Source organism: Triturus cristatus, chromosome 7 (genome assembly GCF_964204655.1).
Source record: "Triturus cristatus chromosome 7, aTriCri1.1, whole genome shotgun sequence".
Lineage (NCBI taxonomy): Eukaryota > Metazoa > Chordata > Amphibia > Caudata > Salamandridae > Triturus > Triturus cristatus.
In genome coordinates this window covers 1,356,188,584-1,356,210,709 of record NC_140590.1, presented here as the reverse complement: position 1 = coordinate 1,356,210,709, position 22,126 = coordinate 1,356,188,584, and the positions used below count along the sequence as shown (strand labels likewise).

General features: G+C 45.5%; 1 protein-coding gene across 19 annotated transcripts in view; it reads right to left on the bottom strand.

Moving 5' to 3' along the window:
* Positions 1 to 22,126, bottom strand: part of LOC146812053 (copine-1-like) — a 633,944-nt gene that overhangs the window by 117,917 nt on the left and 493,901 nt on the right. For all 19 annotated transcript variants that reach the window (XM_085619050.1, XM_085619045.1, XM_085619042.1 and 16 more), the window contains one exon: positions 20,381 to 20,514. In XM_085619050.1, the coding sequence (XP_085475176.1) occupies positions 20,381 to 20,514 (134 nt within the window). The remainder of the gene's footprint in view (positions 1 to 20,380; positions 20,515 to 22,126) is intronic.

Below are 22,126 nucleotides of genomic sequence, written 5' to 3'. Positions count from 1 at the left end.
TCCCTAAAAAGAGCGGAGGATCTAAGACCAGGAGGGTGCGCAAATTAACTCCCACAAAACCTTGCACCAGCTCGTCAACAAGAAGCTCCGTTTTGAATGACAGGGAAATCCTACAAAAGGGCAGAGCTGGGCACACCAGCTCTAATGTAATAGGGGAGACAAACAATCATCCCGATTTAAATCCATGTGAGTCTGCTGAAGAGGACATTACCCTAGCTGACATTGGCATCCTCATCAGGAAACTCCTTAGCCCACTTGAGGAAAGGCTGATAAAAATAGAAGCTAGGTTGGTGGCTATTGAGAAATCGACAGTACAACTAGCTGATAGTTTGAAACCAGCCAACAAGGGTGGAACAAAGGGTCCTAACGGGGTCACAAAAATTGGCCGCCCTCAGCTCAATAATCGGGCCAAAAGCCCCGCACACTCAATACAGCAGGTACTACCCACCCCGCCGACAAACACCAATACAAAATCGAGGGCAGTCGCTCAAAAAAACCACACAGACCAGCTTAATCACCCATCCTCCCCTCTAATAAGGGTTAGCAGAAGCGGGCAAAGCAACCCCGCCCCTAGTGAACTATTGAATAATGTGGACCCATTGGGAGAGGGAGCGAAGAAGAGGCCAAATCCTGGGTTAATAAACCTACTACCAGAGGCAGCCCCTTATACTGTTGTACTGGTAGGAGTGCCAGAATTGAATGCTTCCACTAATGAATCTACTCTTTCCCTTAAAAATAAGGTGATCAATTGGTTATGTACCTATAGACCGCTACCTGAAGGTATTTCCAGCCCCGTTTTAATGGTACGAAGGGTCTCGTGGTTGGGCAGTCTAACCAAATCTATTAACGGTGACTGCATCATAGTCAATTTTAAAGACCCAAGGACAGTCCGTTATATTAATGGATGGGCTGCAAGTGAAGAGGGAACGACCATTCAATCCCTACCCCTCTCTTTCTTCTATCCTCCACGGACATACGATAGGGAAGGTGAGATTTGGGGGACCCAGATGCAAAGACAGGTTGGGTGGGGAGCCCAAAATATAAGGGGAGTCTTCCACCACCCTAGTAGACAACACCAAGGGCATCCCGATCTCAACACAGTCCACTCCTACCCAGAGAGATTGGGAGGGGGTCCATTTAGAGGATGGAGAGCATCATCCAACCCTCGAAGAGAGGAGTCTGCCAATCACACTCCCAACATGGCCGAAGAGGGCTGGGAAATCTATCATGGGAAGGGAGGCAACTGGGGTGCAGGAGAGTATAATTATCCCTCCCGGAGGCCCCATCACCAATTCCATCTTCCAACCTGGAATAGCTACAGCACTTTAGAAATGGTCGATTGACTGCCCGCAGACCCCTGCGGGAAGTCTAATCCTGTAGCACAGGAGATTGAGGATGAAATAAATCAAGAACTAGAGCACCCCACCGACCTGGAACATCACGTCCCCCTGAGTAACGCCACCAGCAATACATCTCAGGATGCAAAGGGACAAATAAGTATGCCTCTATCGCATAGAGAGACCATGAGTAACAACAAAGGGAATACTTGTACCCGTAATATCTCCCGGAGTGACAGATCCTTGCCACTCAAAATTTTATCGTGGAACGTCGCGGGTTTGGGAAACAAGTCTGATTGTAATGAATGGACTGAATATACTGTTACCAAAGACCTCTGTATGTTCCAGGAAACCTGGGAGAGAGAGGTACATGAGAGGCAGGGTTTCGCTGTATTTTCTATCCCCGCTAAATGGGGTGGTAGGGGGCGGCCATCAGGTGGTCTTGAAACATGGGTTGCTGCCCATTTGGGATGTAAAGCAACACAATTCCCTGTGGCCTCAGATGATATACTAGTGGTTTTATTGGATTGGTCCTACCACTGCAGACTAGCGGTGGTGAATGTCTATTCGAGACCGGTTCCAACCTCGCAGGAATCCCCTACCATTGACAAGCTCACAGACCTTTTAGCTGAACTGCCCCCTGGGTTCCCATTTATTGTGGGAGGGGATTTGAACTCACACTATGAACCCCTACCTGGTCTTCTAGATGGGGCAAGTCTAGAGGAAGAGGCAAGATGGCAAGTCCCACTGATCTAATCCATTCCCCCAAAGGCCTGGAGCCCGCTGGCAGTACAGATTACAGCCCTAACCTTGAGACATGGACTTAGGGCTTGTAACGGGCGAGTCAAGTCTGATATCCCGAGTAAACCCACATTTAATCGGAAGGGCAGGGAGTCAAGACTTGATTACATTTTAGTGCAACTCTCCTCATGGCCACATGTCGTTGATTTTAAGGTCACCGACAGAGAAGACAGCGACCACAACGCCCTAGAATTGGACTTTCTTCTCCCCGGCCGGGGTCGTGGGGAAGTAGAACATCACAAGATACACCCCGACCTGGTTGTAGAAAATAACAGGAGAAGAATCAAGTGGGAAAAATTAGTAACGTGTAGACAAATTACCTCGGCTTTATAATAGCCTCATTCCCACTTTGGAAAAAATGGCGCTCTTGGGTGTTGAACCTAGTACAGGGGCTAATAACAATCAAATATGGCTACTCCATGAAGAACTCGTAAAGACCCTATCTTCGGAGTTATTTAATAATGGTCCTAGGAGGGGCAGAGGAAGGAACCACCCCACTTGGTTCAATGTGGCGTGTCGTAGGGCAAGGAAGGATCTCTTGTCGAGTATCAAGAACCGCAATAGCAGGTCGGAGATACAAAACAAGAGACGTGAATATAAGAAATTAATTACTAATGCCAAGCTCGAGTGGGACCAGAACAAATGGGAGAGAATTGCAAGTGCTCTAGCCTCCATGGACTCGCGGAAGTTCTGGAGAATTGTGAATTCTGGCTCTGAGGAACTTGCCTCGGCTATAGAGCCAAATATTTCTCCAAAAGCCTGGCAGGAGCACTTTCAGTTACTATATTCAGAGGTGCCAGGCAACGGTAGCACTAGTATTATCCCCCAGGTCCATAATTGCAAGGAAGGGGATCCATTTACTATAAGGGAACTCCAGCTTGCTATATCAGGCTTGTCAGCGGGAAAGGCACCTGGTCTGGATGGTCTCCCAGGTGACCTCTTCAGGCAAGAGCCAGATATATGGGCCCCTTATTTTATGGTGTTGTTCAATGCGATTTTAAAGGGCATGGAAATACCTTGTACTTGGCTGGGCGCAGAGGTGGTCCCGATCTTTAAAAAAGGCTCCCCCCTGCTCCCATCCAACTACAGACCCATTAGCTTGATAGACGTGTCGCAAAAGCTTTTTGGGAGGGTTATTCTCGACCGTCTGCAGAATTGGATAGAGGACACCGCTACCATGAGCCCTTATCAGGCTGGGTTTAGGAAGGGGGTATCCACCATTGATCAAATTTTTCGCCTTAGTCTCATATATTGGAGGACTGCGCATTTGGAAGGGGGCAGCCTGTACACGGTATTCGTGGATCTAAGGGCTGCCTTCGACCTGGTGCCTAGATCAAAACTTTGGAACGTCCTGGGTGATATGGGAGTCCCGCAAGACATCCTAGCCATACTGATTAAATTACATCAGAATAACTTTGCGCAGGTCAGGTGTGGCAGGATGGGAGGCTTAACAGAAAGATTCCCCGTTGATAGGGGGGTGAGACAGGGATGTGTATTAGCACCCACCCTGTTCTGCCTCTTTGTCAACGGGGTAATCGCCCACTTGTCCAGGATAAAAGATATCGATGCTCCTAAATTAAACGGCAGCAGGGTGCCCGCTGTAATGTTTGCAGACGACACCCTGCTGCTCTCCAAATCCCCCATGGGAATTCAAAGGATAGTGGACGGGTTTTTGGAATTTTGTATTGAGAGGGGTTTAGAAATTAATGCCTCTAAAACAAAGTTCATGATTTTGAACCCAACACCTTCAACACGTCCAAACCCTCTCTTAGGTAAGGTGAGACTGGAGAGGGTCACAACATTTGAATATTTGGGGGTTACCCTGAATGAGAAAATGACATGGGGGACTCATTTGGCTAGGGCAAATTTGAAACTATCGCAGAAGACGGGGGGAATCCTAAGAATGGTGGGTAAATCCATATATCGCCCACTGGGCCCTATGATACAGATCTACAAATCTCAAGCTCGGGGTTCAGTCGTTTATGGGGCGGAGCTCTGGGGCCATGTATCTACAGATAATTTAACAACAACTGAGAACAGGTTCCTCAGGCAGTTAGCGGCCCTTCCCTCGAGTACCCCATTGGTGCCCCTAAGACTGGATCTAGGTCTAAGGCCAATCGCCGAGGAGCTAGGACTTAAGCCCCTGGCCCTTTGGCGAAGAATATGGAGCAGCCAAGACCTCGAGGATTATAGAAAAGAACTCCAAGAGTTCATGGCCTTACCAATCATTTCTAATATTCCATGGCTAAAATATATAAGGAGTACATGTGAAAGTCTAGGTCTTTCCGAACTTTGGTCCGACCCTCTAAACTCATGTAACAGGATTTCTAGGAAGGCACTTTCGCAATTATACTATCAGTTGAAATTGTCAAATAGTATAGCCAATACACGGATGGGATCTTTAACCTATACATTTATACAATTGAAAGATTCCTATAAAATGGAAAGTGTACTGGATGGAATGGGTCCCGTGCTGGCAAGAAAGTTATACCTACAATGGAGATACGGGTCTCTCCCACTGAGGGCCTTTACGAGTTCCTGGTTTAGGCCCCCGGGGGTAGAGCTGTGTCCTGCCTGCACATACCCTCATGAGAATGATTTACATGTGACTCTCTTCTGTAAAGCTTATCAAAGAGTGAGGAAATATTGGCTTTTACCTATTCTTAAAAACATGGGCTTTAGGAATTACTCACAGGCATTCAGAATTCTCAAAACTGATTTGTCACCCCCGATCGTTTTTGCATTATCAAAGTATCTGATGGCAATGTGGCATGTTCGATCTCGCATTTTAAAAACAGGGGCCTCTGTTTAAAGTTTAAAGTATAACTCACTGGTGTACTTTTTAAGATTATTTTAATGTTTTTAAATGTTTTGAACTATGAAATTTTTTAAGGTATTTGATTGATTGAACTTGTTTAAAACATTGTTAAATGCTTAAAGTTCTTTTTTTATGTACTTTTATCTTTGATGGTCCAAGAGACCGAGAATAAAGATAGAATAAATTAAGAATGTGATAAGTGATTTCTTTCTTGCTGTCTCCTGGTGACAGCAGACTCCATGGTTCTCCCTTTTTAATACCCCAAGTATGCAAATGACAAAATGTATAGCGTCCCTCACAAACCCAGTCACAGACCCACACAGGTACTCACACACCCACTAACAGACCCATAGCACCACTCAAACAGACTCACACAAACCCACTCAAAGACACACACAGGCACTCACACACCCACTCACAGAGCCAAACCCACTCACAGACCGAAAGCGCTACTCCCAAACCCAGTCAAAGACCCACACAGGCACTCACACACCTACTCACAGAATCACAGGCATTCACACACCCAATCGCAGACCCACACCCACTTGCAGACCCACACAGGCACTCAGACCCACACACCAAGGCACTCACACCCACTAATAGACCCATACAGCCACTGACATACACACACAGACCCATACAGCCACTCACACCCACTCACAGACCCATAGCGCCACTCACAGACCAACACAGGCACTCACACCCACTGACAGATGCATATAGCCATTACACACCCATACAGCCACTCACACACAGCTCAACACAGGCACTCATACACCCACTCACAGACCCACAGAGCCAGGCACACACCCACTCACAGACCCACATTGCCAGGTACACGCCCACTCACAGACCCACAAAGCCACTCACGGACCCTCACACCCACTGAGCCGACCTAAAACGTCCCCATTACCTTTATTTTATATATATATATATACACATATACACATAAATACATAAATACACACACACATCTGTATATAGTTTCTCAGTCCCACCAGACAGTTGGTGATCCTAGAGGGCAGGTTCCTCCGTTCACGAGAGTGGACTCTCGCAATAAGTAAAAAAAAAAAAAAAAAAAAAAAAAAAGGATATGAGAGGCACTCGAAGGGTGCTTGAAGTTTTACTTTATTCTGTTGACACCTTCGTTAACAAAACGGACGCTTTTCGGCATGTCTTCAGTGATGTCACTGACCAGGTCATGAGTGATGTAATATGCAAGGTCGAAAGCAGTGCATTGCGGGGGCGCAGGTTAGAGTTAGCTCAGGTCACTAGAACTGCCAAATTTCACTGGTTTTGGATGAGTCTAACTATAGCGTCCCTGTAACCTTTGGCTTTTTCAGTAAATGTATAAGGTTTTTCTTAATTTCATTTGCTAGCTAGAGTTTACCTATTAAAAAAAGTACGATTTAAGTGCCTTTTAGGAGCTTACAAGGTATGGGCATCAGTTCGTTGACTGATGGTATTAGGAAGGGTGAATTTTTATAACCCTCTTCAGAATATCCCGAACCTGCCTCCAATGTTTAGGGATCAGTGTATCCAAAGGTGGACACAAGTAGGTATAAATAGATTAGGGGGTTTGTTATTCTCCCTTTGGTATTTTTACATTTAGTTTGGTATCAGTCATAGGGAGATCTTTAAGTATCTGCAAGTAAGGGACTATCTACAGAGTAAGGGGGCTGGCCCTGTGGGTTTTTGTATAAATTAATTGGCTGAGAAATTGATATTCCGGAGTAATAGTATCGGGATATTATATGACCTCTTGAATCCCGAAATAAAGGATGATCTTGATAAGTTTTCTTTAAAATAGCAAGATAAATGGACTATAACAGATTCAGACTTTTATAAAGCTCTAACTACTCCAAACTGTTTTTATGTCAGCTTTTGCAAGCCCAGTTTTTTAAGACCTATTTTTTTACTATATTATACACCCGCCAGAATAGGAAAATGGGGGGTGGGTAAAGGAACCAGATGTCCTCGGTGACATAGCAAACATGCTTGCCACTTGTAGCACCCTAACATCTCTAAAGACTGAAATCACAGGTTTTTTTCTGTAAATTGGAAATAAAAGTAAGTTTGACTCCAAGTCTGATTCTACTGAGAATGCAAACAAATAAAAAAAAAAAGTGGCACAGGAGGTAGAGTATTTTCTTGGTGTTTCAATGGCCATTTTAAGACCAACGATAGCCTCTTCATGGCTGGAAACTAACCCGCCATTTCAATAATGGTTGGGTCGGTAACAATCTTGAAAAAGCAGTTTATGCCAGAAAAGGCAGACAAGCAAGGAAGAAAAGAATCAAAATATGGGCACCCCTATCTAAATGGGTTAGCTGATGTAGTTTATTTAGGTGGTCGGAGGGGATTTATAGATATTGTTTATCTGAGCTAAATGTATTATAGTTAACTTGATGCTCTTAAACAAATGGGGCAGAGAGTATTTTATGTGTACGATTTCAATTTCAGTTTCTTGGAGGGGCCCCATGTATATTGCCTACCTCAGTACAACACATTTTAAATCACATGAAATAGCTTTCAACCAGTAAATTGTCAGGTCGGGATTATGACTCCGTATATACATTTGAAGTCAAATCATTCCATGTGGAAATTATTGTGGACTCCTTGAGAATGGGCAGGTCAGTCATCAACACTTCTGAGCATGGGGGGTGGGGAGGAGGGACGTGCGTTTGTATTTATTGAAAATGTCCCAAAAAAATTTATATATATATATTTTTAAAGAAATTTGTTTAAAAAAACAAAAGGTTACAGAGACGTTATAGTTTAGCTCATGTTTCACTCAAACAAAACCAGTGAAATTCAGCAGTTAATAGTTATCTTCACTAACTATAACTTGCGCACCAGCAATGCACTGCTTATGACCTCACATATTAAATCACTCATGACATGGTCAGTGACATTAGTGATGACCTCACTGATGACATCTCAAATGACAACACTGATGACATCAAGAAAATGACTAACACTCACACCCCCATAAAACCTTTCCTACACCCACTCCCACACAACCATTCACAAATCCATTCACAGACCAATACCAGTACTCACAGATTCATAGAAACACACATACCTATACAGCCACTTCTACATCCACTCTCTCAACAATACAGCCACTGACTTATCCACTCATACGCCATACAGCCCCTAACACATCTACTCACTCACCCATACAGTCAATGAAAGTCACTTACTCACCCAGTTACACACACATCCACTTACTTACTCATACAGATACTAACAGGTACTCACTCACCTATACAGTAACTGACACAAGCATACAGCCACTCACTAAACCATACATATCACTCACCTATACTGCTTTTTGCATACCCACTTACTCACATATATACCACTGACACATCCATTCACTCACCCATACACACACTCACCCATAAAGCCCCTCACACACGCAATCACTAACCCATACAGCCACTGACTCACCCACTCACTCATCCATACAGGCAGTCACACCCCCCTACACAGACACCCATACAGGTACTTAGACAACCAATCACTCCCCCATACAGCCACTCACGTACCCACTCACACACACCCATACTGCCACTTGGACACCAACTGACTGATCCAGACATTCACCCAACCAGTAACTCACCCATACATTCACTGAGATACCTAATCACTCACTTATACAGGTACTATGCACCCACTGATATACATATTTAACAGATAAACTTTAACCCCTTCAGTGCCCCGCCCTTTCCCCCTCCTGTGCCGGCCGTTACATTAGCGGGCGGGGTTCATGACGAGATAGTCTCGTCATGGGCACAGCGCAACCGTGCTCCATGACGAGACTATCTCGTCATGGGCACAGAAGAGGTTAAAACACAGTCACTGTATGATGTTAATGATGTCATTTGAGAAGTCATCAGTGATGTCACTGACCATGTCACAAGTGATGTAATGTGTGAGGTCATGAGCAGTGCACTGTCGGGGCACGAATTATAGTTAGCTCAGCTAACTAGAACTACTGTATCTCACTGGTTTTGTACGAGTGAAAGCTGAGCCTAACTAGAACGTCTCAGTAACCTTTCTTTTTTCAGTGAATATATGTGTGTGTGTGTGTGTGTGTATGTGTATAAACAAACATACACATATATATAATATGTGGTCCAATAAATCTCTGAGATGTGTTGGCCATCGAATGCACGCTGTGCACTTTGTAGTGAAGACGTTATAAGAAAATAAAGAGTTATTGGCTCAAAAAGATCGTGGTGCTGTTTCTCCTTTTCGAGAAAGAAACGCCAATGGGTATGTGTGTGTGTGTGTGTGTGTGTGTGTGTATATATATATATATATATATATATATGAAGAAAAGGTTACCCAACGCTCAAGAGGCACTCGCAGGAGGTTCATTTCCATCCGGGGAAGAGCTCAAGGTTGCCGCATCACCTGACGCGTTTCGGGCTACGCCCTTTCTCAAAGGTATGCTGCACACAAAACACCACCAAGTGGGGCCCAGTATATTCCCTCGTTTTTATTTGTTTTCAGCATGATTGCACTCAGGTGAGTAAATCCGCAAGCATTCTGGGACTGGGAGTCCATCATAGAACCCATGTGGGCTGCTGGTGTCTCGCAAGTACAGTTCTTAAAAACACGGCTTCCACACAAGGATCTCTGCCGCTCCTCCTGCTCCGCTAACCGCTATTGCCTCCAACAGTGACGGATCCGCATCACGCAGCGGTGCCTCTCCCGACCTGGGTCAGGCCGTATATATGTGAAGAAAAGGTTACCCAACGCTCAAGAGGCACTCGCAGGAGGTTCATTTCCATCCGGGGAAGAGCTCAAGGTTGCCGCGTCACCTGACGCGTTTCGGGCTACGCCCTTTCTCAAAGGTATGCTGCACACAAAACACCACCAAGTGGGGCCCAGTATATTCCCTCGTTTTTATTGGTTTTCAGCATGATTGCACTCAGGTGAGTAAATCTGCAAGCATTCTGGGACTGGGAGGGAATATACTGGGCCCCACTTGGTGGTGTTTTGTGTGCAGCATACCTTTGAGAAAGGGGGTAGCCCGAAACGCGTCAGGTGACGCGGCAACCTTGAGCTCTTCCCCGGATGGAAATGAACCTCCTGCGAGTGCCTCTTGAGCGTTGGGTAACCTTTTGGGTAACCTTTTCTTCACACACACACACATATACATATACATATATATACATATACATATACATATACATATATATATATATATATATATGCTACTTACCAGTATGCATATGTTCTTGGCATGTAGAGCTGCAGATTCACACACTTTGCATAGATCGCCATCTGGTGTTGGGCCCGGATGTTTGCACTGTGTTGTTGTATTGGAATAAGTCTTTGAAAGTCATGAGATAGGTAACTCCTCCTTTGGACAATAGTGCGCATGGGCATCGACTCCATCTTCAGATTGCTGTTTCGCCAAGAAGGGAAATGATGGAGTTTTGTAAGAAACATATGCCCATGTATGTTGTATCTAATTAAGATAATACTGGAACAGATAAAGGTAGCCAAGGAGGCCGGTAGGCGTGTGTGAATCTGCAGCTCTACATGCCAAGAACATATGCATACTGGTAAGTAGCATTTTCCGTTCGAGGCATATGAGCTGCAGATCATACACTGTGCATAGATTGCATAGCAGTAGGTCTCCTTAGCGGCGACCACCAGTATCTGTTGCAGTAGTTTGAAATAGTGTTTTGAGTACAGCTTGGCCCACACTAGCTTGTTGTTTTGCCTGCACATATACACAATAGTGTTTTGTGAATGTGTGCGGTGTAGACCATGTAGCCACTTTGCAGATCTCATCTAAGAGAATTTTCCCTAAAAATGCCATTGAAGCCCCTATTTTGCGGGTAGAGTGGGCTTTAGGGGGAATAGATAGTGTACGTTTTGCTCTGTGATAGTAAATTTGTATACATTTGACAATCCACCTTTGTGAGAAAGTGCCATCTTTCTTGCATGGTATGCCCCACTTTTTGCCGAATTGCTGAATGTACTTTGAGTGTGCCCTGGACTCCTGCCAATCAGGTGCCCAGGGCCTATGTTCCTTCCCTAAAAACCTCAAACCCAAATTGGCAAACCCTGGCCACATGTCAGCCCCTAGTAAATGGTACCGTAGGTACCCAGGGCCTTGTGACCAGGGAAGGCCTCTAAGGGCTGCAGCACTCATTGTGCCACCCTTAGAGGACCTGTACCCTAACACACACACACACACTGCCCTTGCAGGCTGAGTGTCTGGGTACAAGACAAAACAGAGTCGACATGGCACACATCCCTGTGTGCCATACCCACCACCTACACTGCCCTGGCATACATCAGCCACCCCTCTAGCTGGGTGCCCTATGGCAGTGGTGTGGGCACAGGAGCATGAGCCCTGTGCCCCTACAGTACCCAGGTCCATTCCTGGGCACTGTAAGTGCAGTGCTGCCATTTACATGGTGCTGAGAGCTCGTCAAACACGAACTCCACAGCACCATAATGGCAACACTGAAGACTGAGAAGTTTGGTATCAAACCTCTCAGCACATTAAACCCAGACTGATGCCAGTGTGGGATTTAATGTACCAAGCACCCCAGAGGGCATCTTAGAGATGCCCCCTGAAACCTAACCTACAATCCACGTCTGGTCTGGGAGGCTGCCTAGGCTGCCACACAGCAGACATGTTGCTGGACCCCTGGGTAGGAGAGCCCCCGCTCTCCTGGGCCTGCAACAATGCACATCCTGGGCGAGGTGCTAGGTCTCCTCTCCCAGGATGGACAGGGGGAAGCTTCAAAGGCATGCCGCCTCGGTGAGCTGCCCCAGGCCACTTGCTGCCCGCACTCTGGCGGGAAGCCTGGCCGGAAACCCCAAATAAGGACAGGGGATGTGCCAGCCTGCCAAGTCCACCCCTCAGGTGGGGGAGGCGAGGTTAAGCACATCTCCGGGCACTCGCCATCTTGAAGATGGGAGGCCCTGCCCAATCAGGACTAGGCTACTGCCCCCCTCCCACAGGAGAGTGGCAGAATAGGGGGTGTACCCACCCCAGGGCAGGGACCCATTGGTCCCTGCCCTTAACCTACCTGTAACTGCTCTAAATCTAGTATTTAGGGGCACCCTGAACCTTCCTTCCTTAGATTCCAGATTCCGAAAAACAAAGAAGAACAAGAAAGAAGACCTGCCGTGCAGCTGCTAAGAAGAGGAAGACACCAACTGCTTTGGCCCAAGCCTTACTGGCCTGTCAACCCTCGAACCTGCTCCTGCTACATCCTGGCACCTCTTGTGGCCAGCAAACTCACAAACCCCGGACAACCTGGCTACCTTTTGGCTCTAAGCACCTGGGACTCCCATGAGCAGAGGCTCTGCTCAAAACCGGCTCTAATCCCTGGAATCAGCCCGGAACCGCGAACCCTGCACACTCTGCACCCACCAAGCCTGGCCTGTGCCGGAGTAAACAAAGACCCCGAGGACGTCCCCCCCGGCGACTGACCCCGAATCCGGCACCCAAGGTCTCACCTCGACGCTCCTGACGACGCCTGCAGCCTCAGAACCAGGTACCTCCCCAACCGCGATCAACAGAGGGTAAGATTTCCAGACACCAAAAGGCACCCCTGCACCCGGCGGCCCCCTGTGCCCAACTCTTGGGTACCTACTTATCCTCCAACTACCCAACTTACCTCTCGAAGTGGTGGCACCAGAAGAATCTTCGTCCCCGAGCTTGCAGCCTTTGTTCAACCAGGAGCTTTCCCATTGAAATCGACTGAGCGCCCGAAGGATCAAAAGCACCCTGCAACCAGCCGCCCGAGTGGCCCTGGCAGTGTAACCTCTACACATATCTACTTCCCCATTTGCCCTGAGCAAGTGACCAGGAGCCAAGCTCCCACAGCCACGTGGTCTGCTAGTCAGCAACCACCAACCAAGGCCCCCCTGCCTCCCATAGGATAACATTGGGCCCCAACTCACTCTGCACCCAGCTGCCCCTGTGCCGCTGAGGGTGTAACTGTACCTGCCTGACCCTCCTGGGAGACCCCCCCCCCCCCCCGAGTCTGTGCCCAGAACCTTAACTCTGCCAGTCGAGTACTTACCTAAAAGTCGATAACCCAATTTTCCTCCATAGGGTAACATTGACTGGTTTCTTCTGAAATTTCTTCTAAGTGTGGAGTTTCTAAAACTTAAAATATTCACCAAAAATCAACCGAGTAACGAAAACGAAAATACTCACCTGCTATTAGGAGAGATCCCAGTGCTGGATCTTGGTGTCCAGCACTGACCCTGAAAAATATTCACAACCGTACTTACCAGTAACCCAATTTTCTTCCATAGGAAATCATTGATAGTTTTTCTGTAAAATTTCTTCAAAGTGTGGATTTTTGCAAACTTCAAATATTCTTTAAAAATCGTACCAACTGTGAAAACGTAATTACTTACCTGTTTTAGATAGAGATCCCAGTACTGAGCCTAGGAGCCCAGTACTGGATTACAAAAGTAACGAGAACCTACTTTACCTGCAACTTGAATTTTCTTCCATAGGGAATCATTGACTGTTTTCTATGAAATTTCTTTTAATTGTCCACTTTTAAAATGGCAAAATATTGCCTAAAAATCACAACAGTAACTAAGTCGACTTTTATCACTTGTTTCCAAGAACTGTCCCAGGACTGAATCTAAGATCCAGTCCAGGAGTTACAAAAGTAATCCTGAAAGTAATCTATTGCAAATAACTTAAAACTTCCATTGAGCTCAATGCATTATTGTGTTTGAAGTTGTGTTGCCTATTGCAACAACCTATAACTATCTACAAAAGTCAATTGCATATTGCAAAAGTATTTAACTCAAGCATCTCATTCTGAGAAAGTATATTTTAATACCTATGGTTGGTTCTAAAATAAAACAAACATTTTTTATATAAACCATTGGCCTAGAGTTCAGTTATTTAGTGTGTGAGACCATTTGCTGACTGAGTGTGTACAAAAAATGCTTTACACTGTCCTCTGATACTGCCTTACTCTCTAAAGTGGTAGCTTGGTCAAGCAGTAAGGTTATATCTAACTTTAACCTCTGCCAAACCTCTGGGGACTGTGGACTCTGTACACACTGTACCTATTTGGGAACAGTATATACAGAGCCACTTTCTCACAACCTTGCAATCCCAGACTTTGATATGGGATTGCCTTTATGTGGTGGTGGTAAGAATACAAAAAGTTGTTTTGCGAAAAGTATTTGTTCTGTCAATATAGTAAAGGAGTGCTCTTTTTACGTCTAGTGTATGAAGAGCTCTTTCTGCTACCGTTTGTGGTTGCGAGAAGAACACTGGCAACTCAACAGATTGGTTGAGATGGAAGGGTGAGATAACTTTAGGAAGGAATTTGGGATTTGTTCTGAGAACCACTTTGTTATGATGGATTTGTAAAAATGGTTCTTGAATAGTTAGTGCCTGTAGCTCACTGACTCTTCTAAGAGATGTAATGACCACAAGGAAAGCGACTTTCCATGTAAGAAATTGTAGCTCGCATTTATGCAGAGGTTCGAATGGAGGACCCATTAGTCTTGTGAGGACAAGGTTTAGATTCCACACTGGCGAGGGTGGTACCCTGGGAGGAATTATTCTTTTGAGGCATTCCATAAATGCTTTAATGGCAGGTACCCTGAACAATGACAGATGTTGTCTGTTTTGTAGGTAAGCTGCTATGGCAGTGTGATGTAATCTAATTGATGTGTATGCCAGATTACATCTTAGAAGATGCAACAGGTAACATATGATGTGTTGAGTGGAGGCATTAAAGGATTGATGGTGTTGTTGTTACAGTATATAACAAATCTTTTCCACTTGGCTGCATAGCAGGCTCTAGTGGTGGTGCGCCTAGGCTCTTTGATAACGTTCATACGATCAGGTGGAAGATTAAGGTAACCAAATTCTAGGACTTCAGGAGCCAGATCGCCAGGCTGAGCTGTGCTGGATCTGGATGTCTGATCTCTCCATGGTTCTGTGTTAACAGCTGTGGGGAGCGGTGTAGTTTTTGGTGCTGGACTGCTGATAGTTCCAGCAATGTTGTGTACCATGGTTGTCTGGCCCATGTTGGAGCAACTAGGATCAATGTTAGTGACTATTGTTGCAGCTTGCGCACCACTAATGGGATGAGTGGGAGAGGTGGAAAATCTGCCAGACCAATTCATCCATACCGCATTGCTTTTGGACAATGGGTGTGGATATCTGGCGGCGAAGCTTGGGCATTTTGTGTTGTAATGTGTGGCAAAGAGATCTATCTCTAGCTGCCCCCACATTTGGAAAAAGGGTTGAAGAACTTGTGGATGAAGTTCCCACTAATGAATCTGTTGTGTCTGACGACTTAACAGATCTGCCATGTGATTTTGAATTCCTGGAAGATGTTGGGCTAAAAGGAATATGTTTTGCGGATTAGCCCACCTCCATATGCTCTGTGCTAGTTGAGAGCTGCAGAGAGTGCGTCCCCCCTGTTTTTGTAAATAGTACATTGCTGTCATATTGTCCGTGCGGACTAAGACAGCTTTGCCTGATATCTGTTTATGGAATGATTTTAATGCCAGAAAGATTGCTAGTAACTCCAAATGGTTGATGTGGAGTAGCTTTTGCTGAGGTGTCCATGTGCCCTGTATGGTGTGATGAAGTAGATGAGCTCCCCAGCCGGTGAGTGATGCGTCTGCTGTTAGCACAATCTGTGGAACCGGCTCTAGGAACTGTCGCCCTTTGGAAAGGTATTGGGTGTTCCACCACTGCAGAGAGCGATGTGTACGGCCATCTACTAACACCAGATCTGTTATCGGACCTTGAACTTGGTTCTACTGACATGCTAAGCATTCCTGTAAGGGGCGCATCTGGAGTCTTGCATGAGGTACTATGAATATACAAGAGGCCATCATCCCTATTAGTTGCATGAACACTCAAGCTGGAAGGGAGTGTTGCAGCTGGAATTTTGTTATAAGGGTTTGCATGCTTGCTATCTTGGCTGGACTGGGATATGCAAGGCCTTTTGAGGTGTCTATTGTGGCACCTAGATATTGTTGGATGTGGGAAGGTTGGAGGTGAGACTTGGTGAGGTTTATTGTAAACCCTAAGTCGTTAAGTTGTCGGATTGTTGTGTGTGTGTGTGATTTACACACTGGGTATGCGACTTGGCTTTTATGAGCCAGTCGCCCAAATATGGGAGACATGAATTTGTCTTCTTAAGTGGGCTGCTACCACTGCCAGACATTTTGTGAAGACTCTGGGTGCTGTGGTAACTCCAAATGGGAGAACCTTGAACTGGTAATGCTGACCGTCTACTATAAACCGGAGATATTTCCTGTGAGCAGGGTGAATGGGAATGTGGAAGTAGGCTTCCTTGAGATCTAAGGTGGCAAGGAAGTTGCCTTGTTTGAGTAGAGGAAGGTCCTGTTGAAGAGTAATCATATGAAATTGGTCTGATTATATGTAGAGGTTTAATGGTCTGAGGTCCAAGATGGGTCTCAGGGTTCCGTAGAGTGGTGCAGGGGGAGTGGAGGGAAATCATTGTTTGGGGGTGGAGGCAGTGCGAGTATTGGTAGCTTTGCCTCTACCCTCGTTATTACCCCTGTAGCCTCCTCTGTAATAGCCTCTGGTAGATGAGGTCTGGGTGGGACTCTTGTAGGAAGTATAGGGGTTGTTAATGGTAAAGCCTCTAGAGGCACCCCTATAAGAGGAGCGATGAAAAGAACTTCTGGGAGCTTGCGATTGCAAAGCTCCTATTGATTTGGGAGTGTCAGTATCTTTTTTCATCTTCTCCAAAGCTCAATCTACACTAGGCCCAAACAAGTGTTCCTGTTCAAACGGTTGGTTTAATATGGTAGTTTGAAATTTGGGTTTGATGCCCGAAATGCGTAGCCACGCATGTCTGCGTAAAAGGACACTGGTATTAATAGCTTGGGATGCTGTGTCTGCAGCATCCAGAGCACAACAAATGGAGGTATTAGTTATGAGTTTGCCTTCCTGGATGAGATCATTGGCTCTTGTTTTATATTGATCTGGAAGGTGTTGTAGTAGGGTCTCAAGCTCGTCATAATGTGCCCTATCGTACCTGTGGTTTGGGAGTTAGCCCTTTTCCTGGCGTTGGAGACTACTAAGGAATCCAAGGGTAGTTGCCCTTTAATATAAACAGGGTCAGCTGGGGCAGACTTGTACTTCTTTTCCACCCTGGGGTTAATGACTCTGGACCACGAGGACCACTCTTTCTTCATGCAGCAAGGCACAGTCCTCTGCCTTACCTAAGGGGTATCACTGACACAACTACTGAATTGGATCTCCTATCCTGCACCACAGCAGGTACAGTATTATTAGATTTGAAACCCTAGGCTACCTCTTGGGCTTAAATCCTCTGTAGGGTAGGTATTAACCTTGTCCTGTTGAAATGGTACCGACCCTCTAGGCCAGGGGTCTTCAAACTGTGGGGCGCGACCCCCAGGGGGGCCTTGGAGTGATGCAAAGGGGGTCGCACCTTCCAGTCACACTTCTTCCTAGGCCAAAGGGCTTCAGCCCCCCTCTTCCCCCGTCCCGTGTCTCAGCCCGGGCTGCTGCAGTGCAACTCGAGCTGCTGGGGGCTCAGCTGGGCAGTGTCTGGAGTCTTATCTCCGGGCACGCCCGAGTTTTTCACAGGTCTTTAAAGACCATTTGCATATTTACATGCCTTTGTAAACTGGTTACAGAGGCTTAGTGTTTTTTCCTGGTTCCAGTACCCCCTGCCTTACGTTTGGGTTTTACATTCACTGCCATAGTGTGAGAATACATTTCATGTAAAGGAATATAAAGTAGAGTTGCCAAAAGAAATATGCCTGCCGTGTTTTGTTTAAAGAGTCTGCAAAGACCTAGTCTTGACACTAAATAGACTTCTAAATAAAAAAGTACGTATGCATTTGTTATGTGACTTTTCTGTCTTTGTTCTCTTTAATTATCAGTCGTGGATCATTGAGGCAGCCCTAGAACACAATTAAACGTGCATTCTATTTACATTTGCTGTTCGAAGTAGGCACAGATAAGTGCTGAAAATACAGCTTTAGGTGACTGCTTATTTTTGTAACGACTGGGCCATCAAAATATTCTGCTTGCAACCCTAACCATAGGACTGTAAGTTTGTTGCAGGATCAGCACATTATTTCCTTCACACTCGATCCCCGATTAATGCCGCAATAGATTAACTTATATCTGAAACACTACGCCGCCGTCAATATCATGCCGAGTTACTTCATGTGTCTGGGAATGCATCCTGCATTCAGACAACTCATTCCTCATTCTCGCCCTTCACTTTCACGCTCACCCTGTACTCACAGCGATCACAATGCACTCACACTGATCACCATGCACTCTCACCATTCACCCGCTCACCCTGCACTCACAGTGATCACTCTGCACTCACAATGCACTTGCGCTGTTCACCCTGTACCTCAGCCTGCAGTCACACAAGTACACTACTCATCCTGCACTCATGTGACACTTCACTCACCTGTACCCCTCACTGCTCAATATACAACTCACTCAAACAAGCCCATCAGTAATCATACATTCATTCATTCCATTCTGACCTTGCATCCGCACCCAAATACATACGCCACCTCACTCACCCTGCAGTCACTCCTCTTACCCTACTCTCACACTGTTGCATCACTCACCGTGCACTCACATGGACACTCTTGTCACCTACACAGTGCAGAGGGTTAATGTGCCTGCTACAAAGAATATGTACCATGCATAAAACAGAAATGAGTGTGAGTAAACTAGGAGTAGCGCTATAAAAAAATGAAATGTTTGTCACAAAGGTGCTATAGAGAGATGAGGTGCATTGTTGGTGAGTGACAGTGAGGGACTTCATGGAGAAGGAGGAAACGGGGGTGGGGCACCAAAAAAGACTGTTGCAACGTGTGCGACCAGCGTTAGGACCAGCCCTGGTTGGGAGTGTTAGCGCCCCCCCCCCCCCCGAAGTTCTGGTCTAGTGAATCCCCTGCTTCTGCATATTATTATTATTTACATTTGTAGTGCGCTACTGTTACCAAAAGATGTCCTGGGACTAATAACCATCTGCTGCCTGAAGGCAAGTGAGAAAAACACAGAAGAACAACCAGCCAAATGGGGTAACCTACAGAGCATAGAGAAAGGTTTTTATATCTTCCTAAAGGATAACAGATTCTTGGTGGAGCAAAGGAGGGTGCAAGTTCCATAACTGCGCGGCCTGCACCAAAACAGCAAGACTGACAACTCATGCCTTCTTGAATTAGGGAACAATAAGCAGAGTGGCACAGGTCGAGAGGAGCATACGGGTCCGACCTGTATGCTTGGTGAAGAGAGATGAGAGGATGAGAGAGGACAGCAAGGGAGTGAGAGAATTTGATTGAAGAGGTCAGGGATGAGGAGAAATGTGAATTGCTGAAGAGAAGTGTGGACACGCAAGAAGTGAGTGTGAGCCACAGGTGAGGGCTTCTGTTAGAACAAAGGGGAGATGTGAAAGATGAATGGGGGACTGGAGAGGTGTAAGATACAAATAGACAAAAATGTGGCTGGAGGGACGAGGTGAATGAAAAGTGCTGAGGGGCACGGGAAGTGACAGGGCCAGAGAGGCCATGAGATAAATTCGAGAGACTGTTAGAGATGAGGGCAGTGAAAGGACAGAATGGCAAAGGGTGATTAAAGGTGAAGTGAGAGGTTGAATGGGGAGAGTTCAGAAGTTGTAAAAAGGGGTGAAAGAAAATGGCCTGCAAAGTGAGAGAGGGGTCCAGGATGAGGAGAGAGGGATGGAAGGGAGGGGGTGAGAGGAAAGCTGCATGGGTAAACTGCCTAACTCTGCACAAAACCACCAGGGTTTTAAGGGGCTCCTGCTTCTCCCGGCCAGGGCCAGGTGAGCTTCTAATATGGCAGAACGTATTCCTGCGGAGTGGAAGGCCCTTCACAAAGGTTGACTAGAAATCTTTCTGATGTTAATTGCTGTATTTTGGTTATAAACGGGTACTGATGGGGTGAAATTTTTCCTCAGTGTTACTGTGTGTAAAAAATGTCCAAATGATGAAGCAATGCTATCCCAAAATACGTGGCATCACATAACCCCAATTGCATTTTCTTCCCACACAATTTAGTCAAGCCTGTTGCGTAATTTGGTCCTCACCTGCCTCATAATTCCAGTAGCCCTGCCTACAGGTTTCGAAATTGTCAGGAGGGGGTCCTTACGCCTCAAAATGTTGACAGGGGGGTCTCGGCATCCAAAAGTTTGAAGACCTCTGCTCTAGGCACTGAGGCATGAAACATGTCGACCTCACTGAACTCTTTTAATCACCTGCACACCACTCTATACATACACCCCCTCACATGCACTACCCTAAATCTCACGAAAACAGCTGAAAAAACAAAGCGATCACAGCAAACATACAAATATTTCACATGGAAGTAAAATATTGAAATCTTTACGTGTCGTAATCCTGGATGACGTTCCCCACACACCAAAGGGCAGTCAGGTATTCATTGACTCCGGTTGGACTGATATAATGGAGAGAGTCTTGCGATTTGGGATCTCCATTGGAACCAGTGAAATCTATGCCCACCTGTTAAAAGATAAGCACGAGAGCTGCATTTAGTACCTCAAGGACACTACCCCAAACCCATCTCTGAATGAATCCAGTCTAAAAATATAAGATACTCTAAGAATCCAGTCTTGAAAAAAAAAAAAGGAACTTCCACAAGAATGTGCTCGTTTTGATCACATCAATTTATTCCAAAGATCTGTTTTTACACATATAGCATGCTTTAACACATGGTTTCCTAGCTTTTTTTCCTTTCAGGCTGTAGTGACTTTGATTTCTTCTTCATTTGCTATGGTCTCTCCGGATTCTTCTTTTGACATGTGTTTCCCCCATTTGCTTTATTCGTACACCCCTTTACTCAAAAGTGTGACCCATCTCTTAGTTTTGCCTTCTTAACCCTCTCTACCCTGCCCAACATGTCCTTTATTTTTATTAAGAATTATTGGATAACAGAGACTCTAAACAAACCTGTGTGATACATAATAGGTTGCTCCAGATTAGATTGCTCCATATCCAAACAGGATTGATAATGTACAGCGTCTTTTATCTAAAGATAAAAGATTGATTTCCAAGTCTACCTTTAGCTTATTCTGTAATAGGACCTGCAATGGTAGCCCATCTGGAAGTATTTCTCTAGAGATATTTAGACAGCCATGTAGTTTCTAGCCACAAATTCTGTACATATTGTCAGATACTTGAATAGAGTTGAATGTCTGTCAACTGCATCTTCTAGGAACCTCTAAAGCAGATTACCACCCTCAAAAGCTCAGCTTCCAGACATTTGTTTCACTGCTTGGTGGCCTATTTAATTTCTTTTAGCAATAAATCTCTTCCTTATAATCATGAGTGTTAAGTGTGCAGCCGTACCTGGGGACCAAATAAATCTGGCACACTGACCTTCACTGCACAAGTGCTACGCACAACTCTTCTAGATTCAAACTCAAGTCACTAGCTCATTACCCACAGTCTTATATCCCAACCCCATCTGTCCTCAAAACCGTACGGATGTTATAAAAGAAGCAAAACAACTTGGTGAAAGACAATATTGGAGTTACAAATGAAATGATTATTAGCTAGCTGACTGGCACGCGTTGGCCATTAAAGGTTCAAACAGTGGCTGTGATCCCATACCTAGCTCACCAATCTATCTGGCCTTCAGTATTATTCAATTGTTGTATTGACAGCATTACCAACTGCTAACACAACTTAGAATACCAAACAAAAGTTATTGCAATCCAGGTTACCTGTGGAATAGTAATCCTGTATGTTTCTGCCTAAGATTGGCTAGATTTTCTTAACAGTTAAGCCTTTTTCTACAGCTTAGTCTCTTTCTCAAACACATTTTATAAAAGGGAACTATTTATCTGAAAGGATCTTGAAAAATATTTAATTGGCGGAAAATTGAAAATTAGCCTTATGTGCAACTTGCGTTCAGTGATCGGAGTGATCAAGCTACCTACAAGCCCACCTGACGAAGGACGGAGTGAATGGAGCAGGTAGTCGTCCTGAGAGGTGGAGCCTGTTGTTGGGCAAACATTTTTAAACAGTTCCATTAGTGTCGCCTGAATTAAGCTTGTTCTCAAACAGGTGCACCGGTTCGTGGAAATGGAGATTGGGCTAAGGAGTTGCAGAG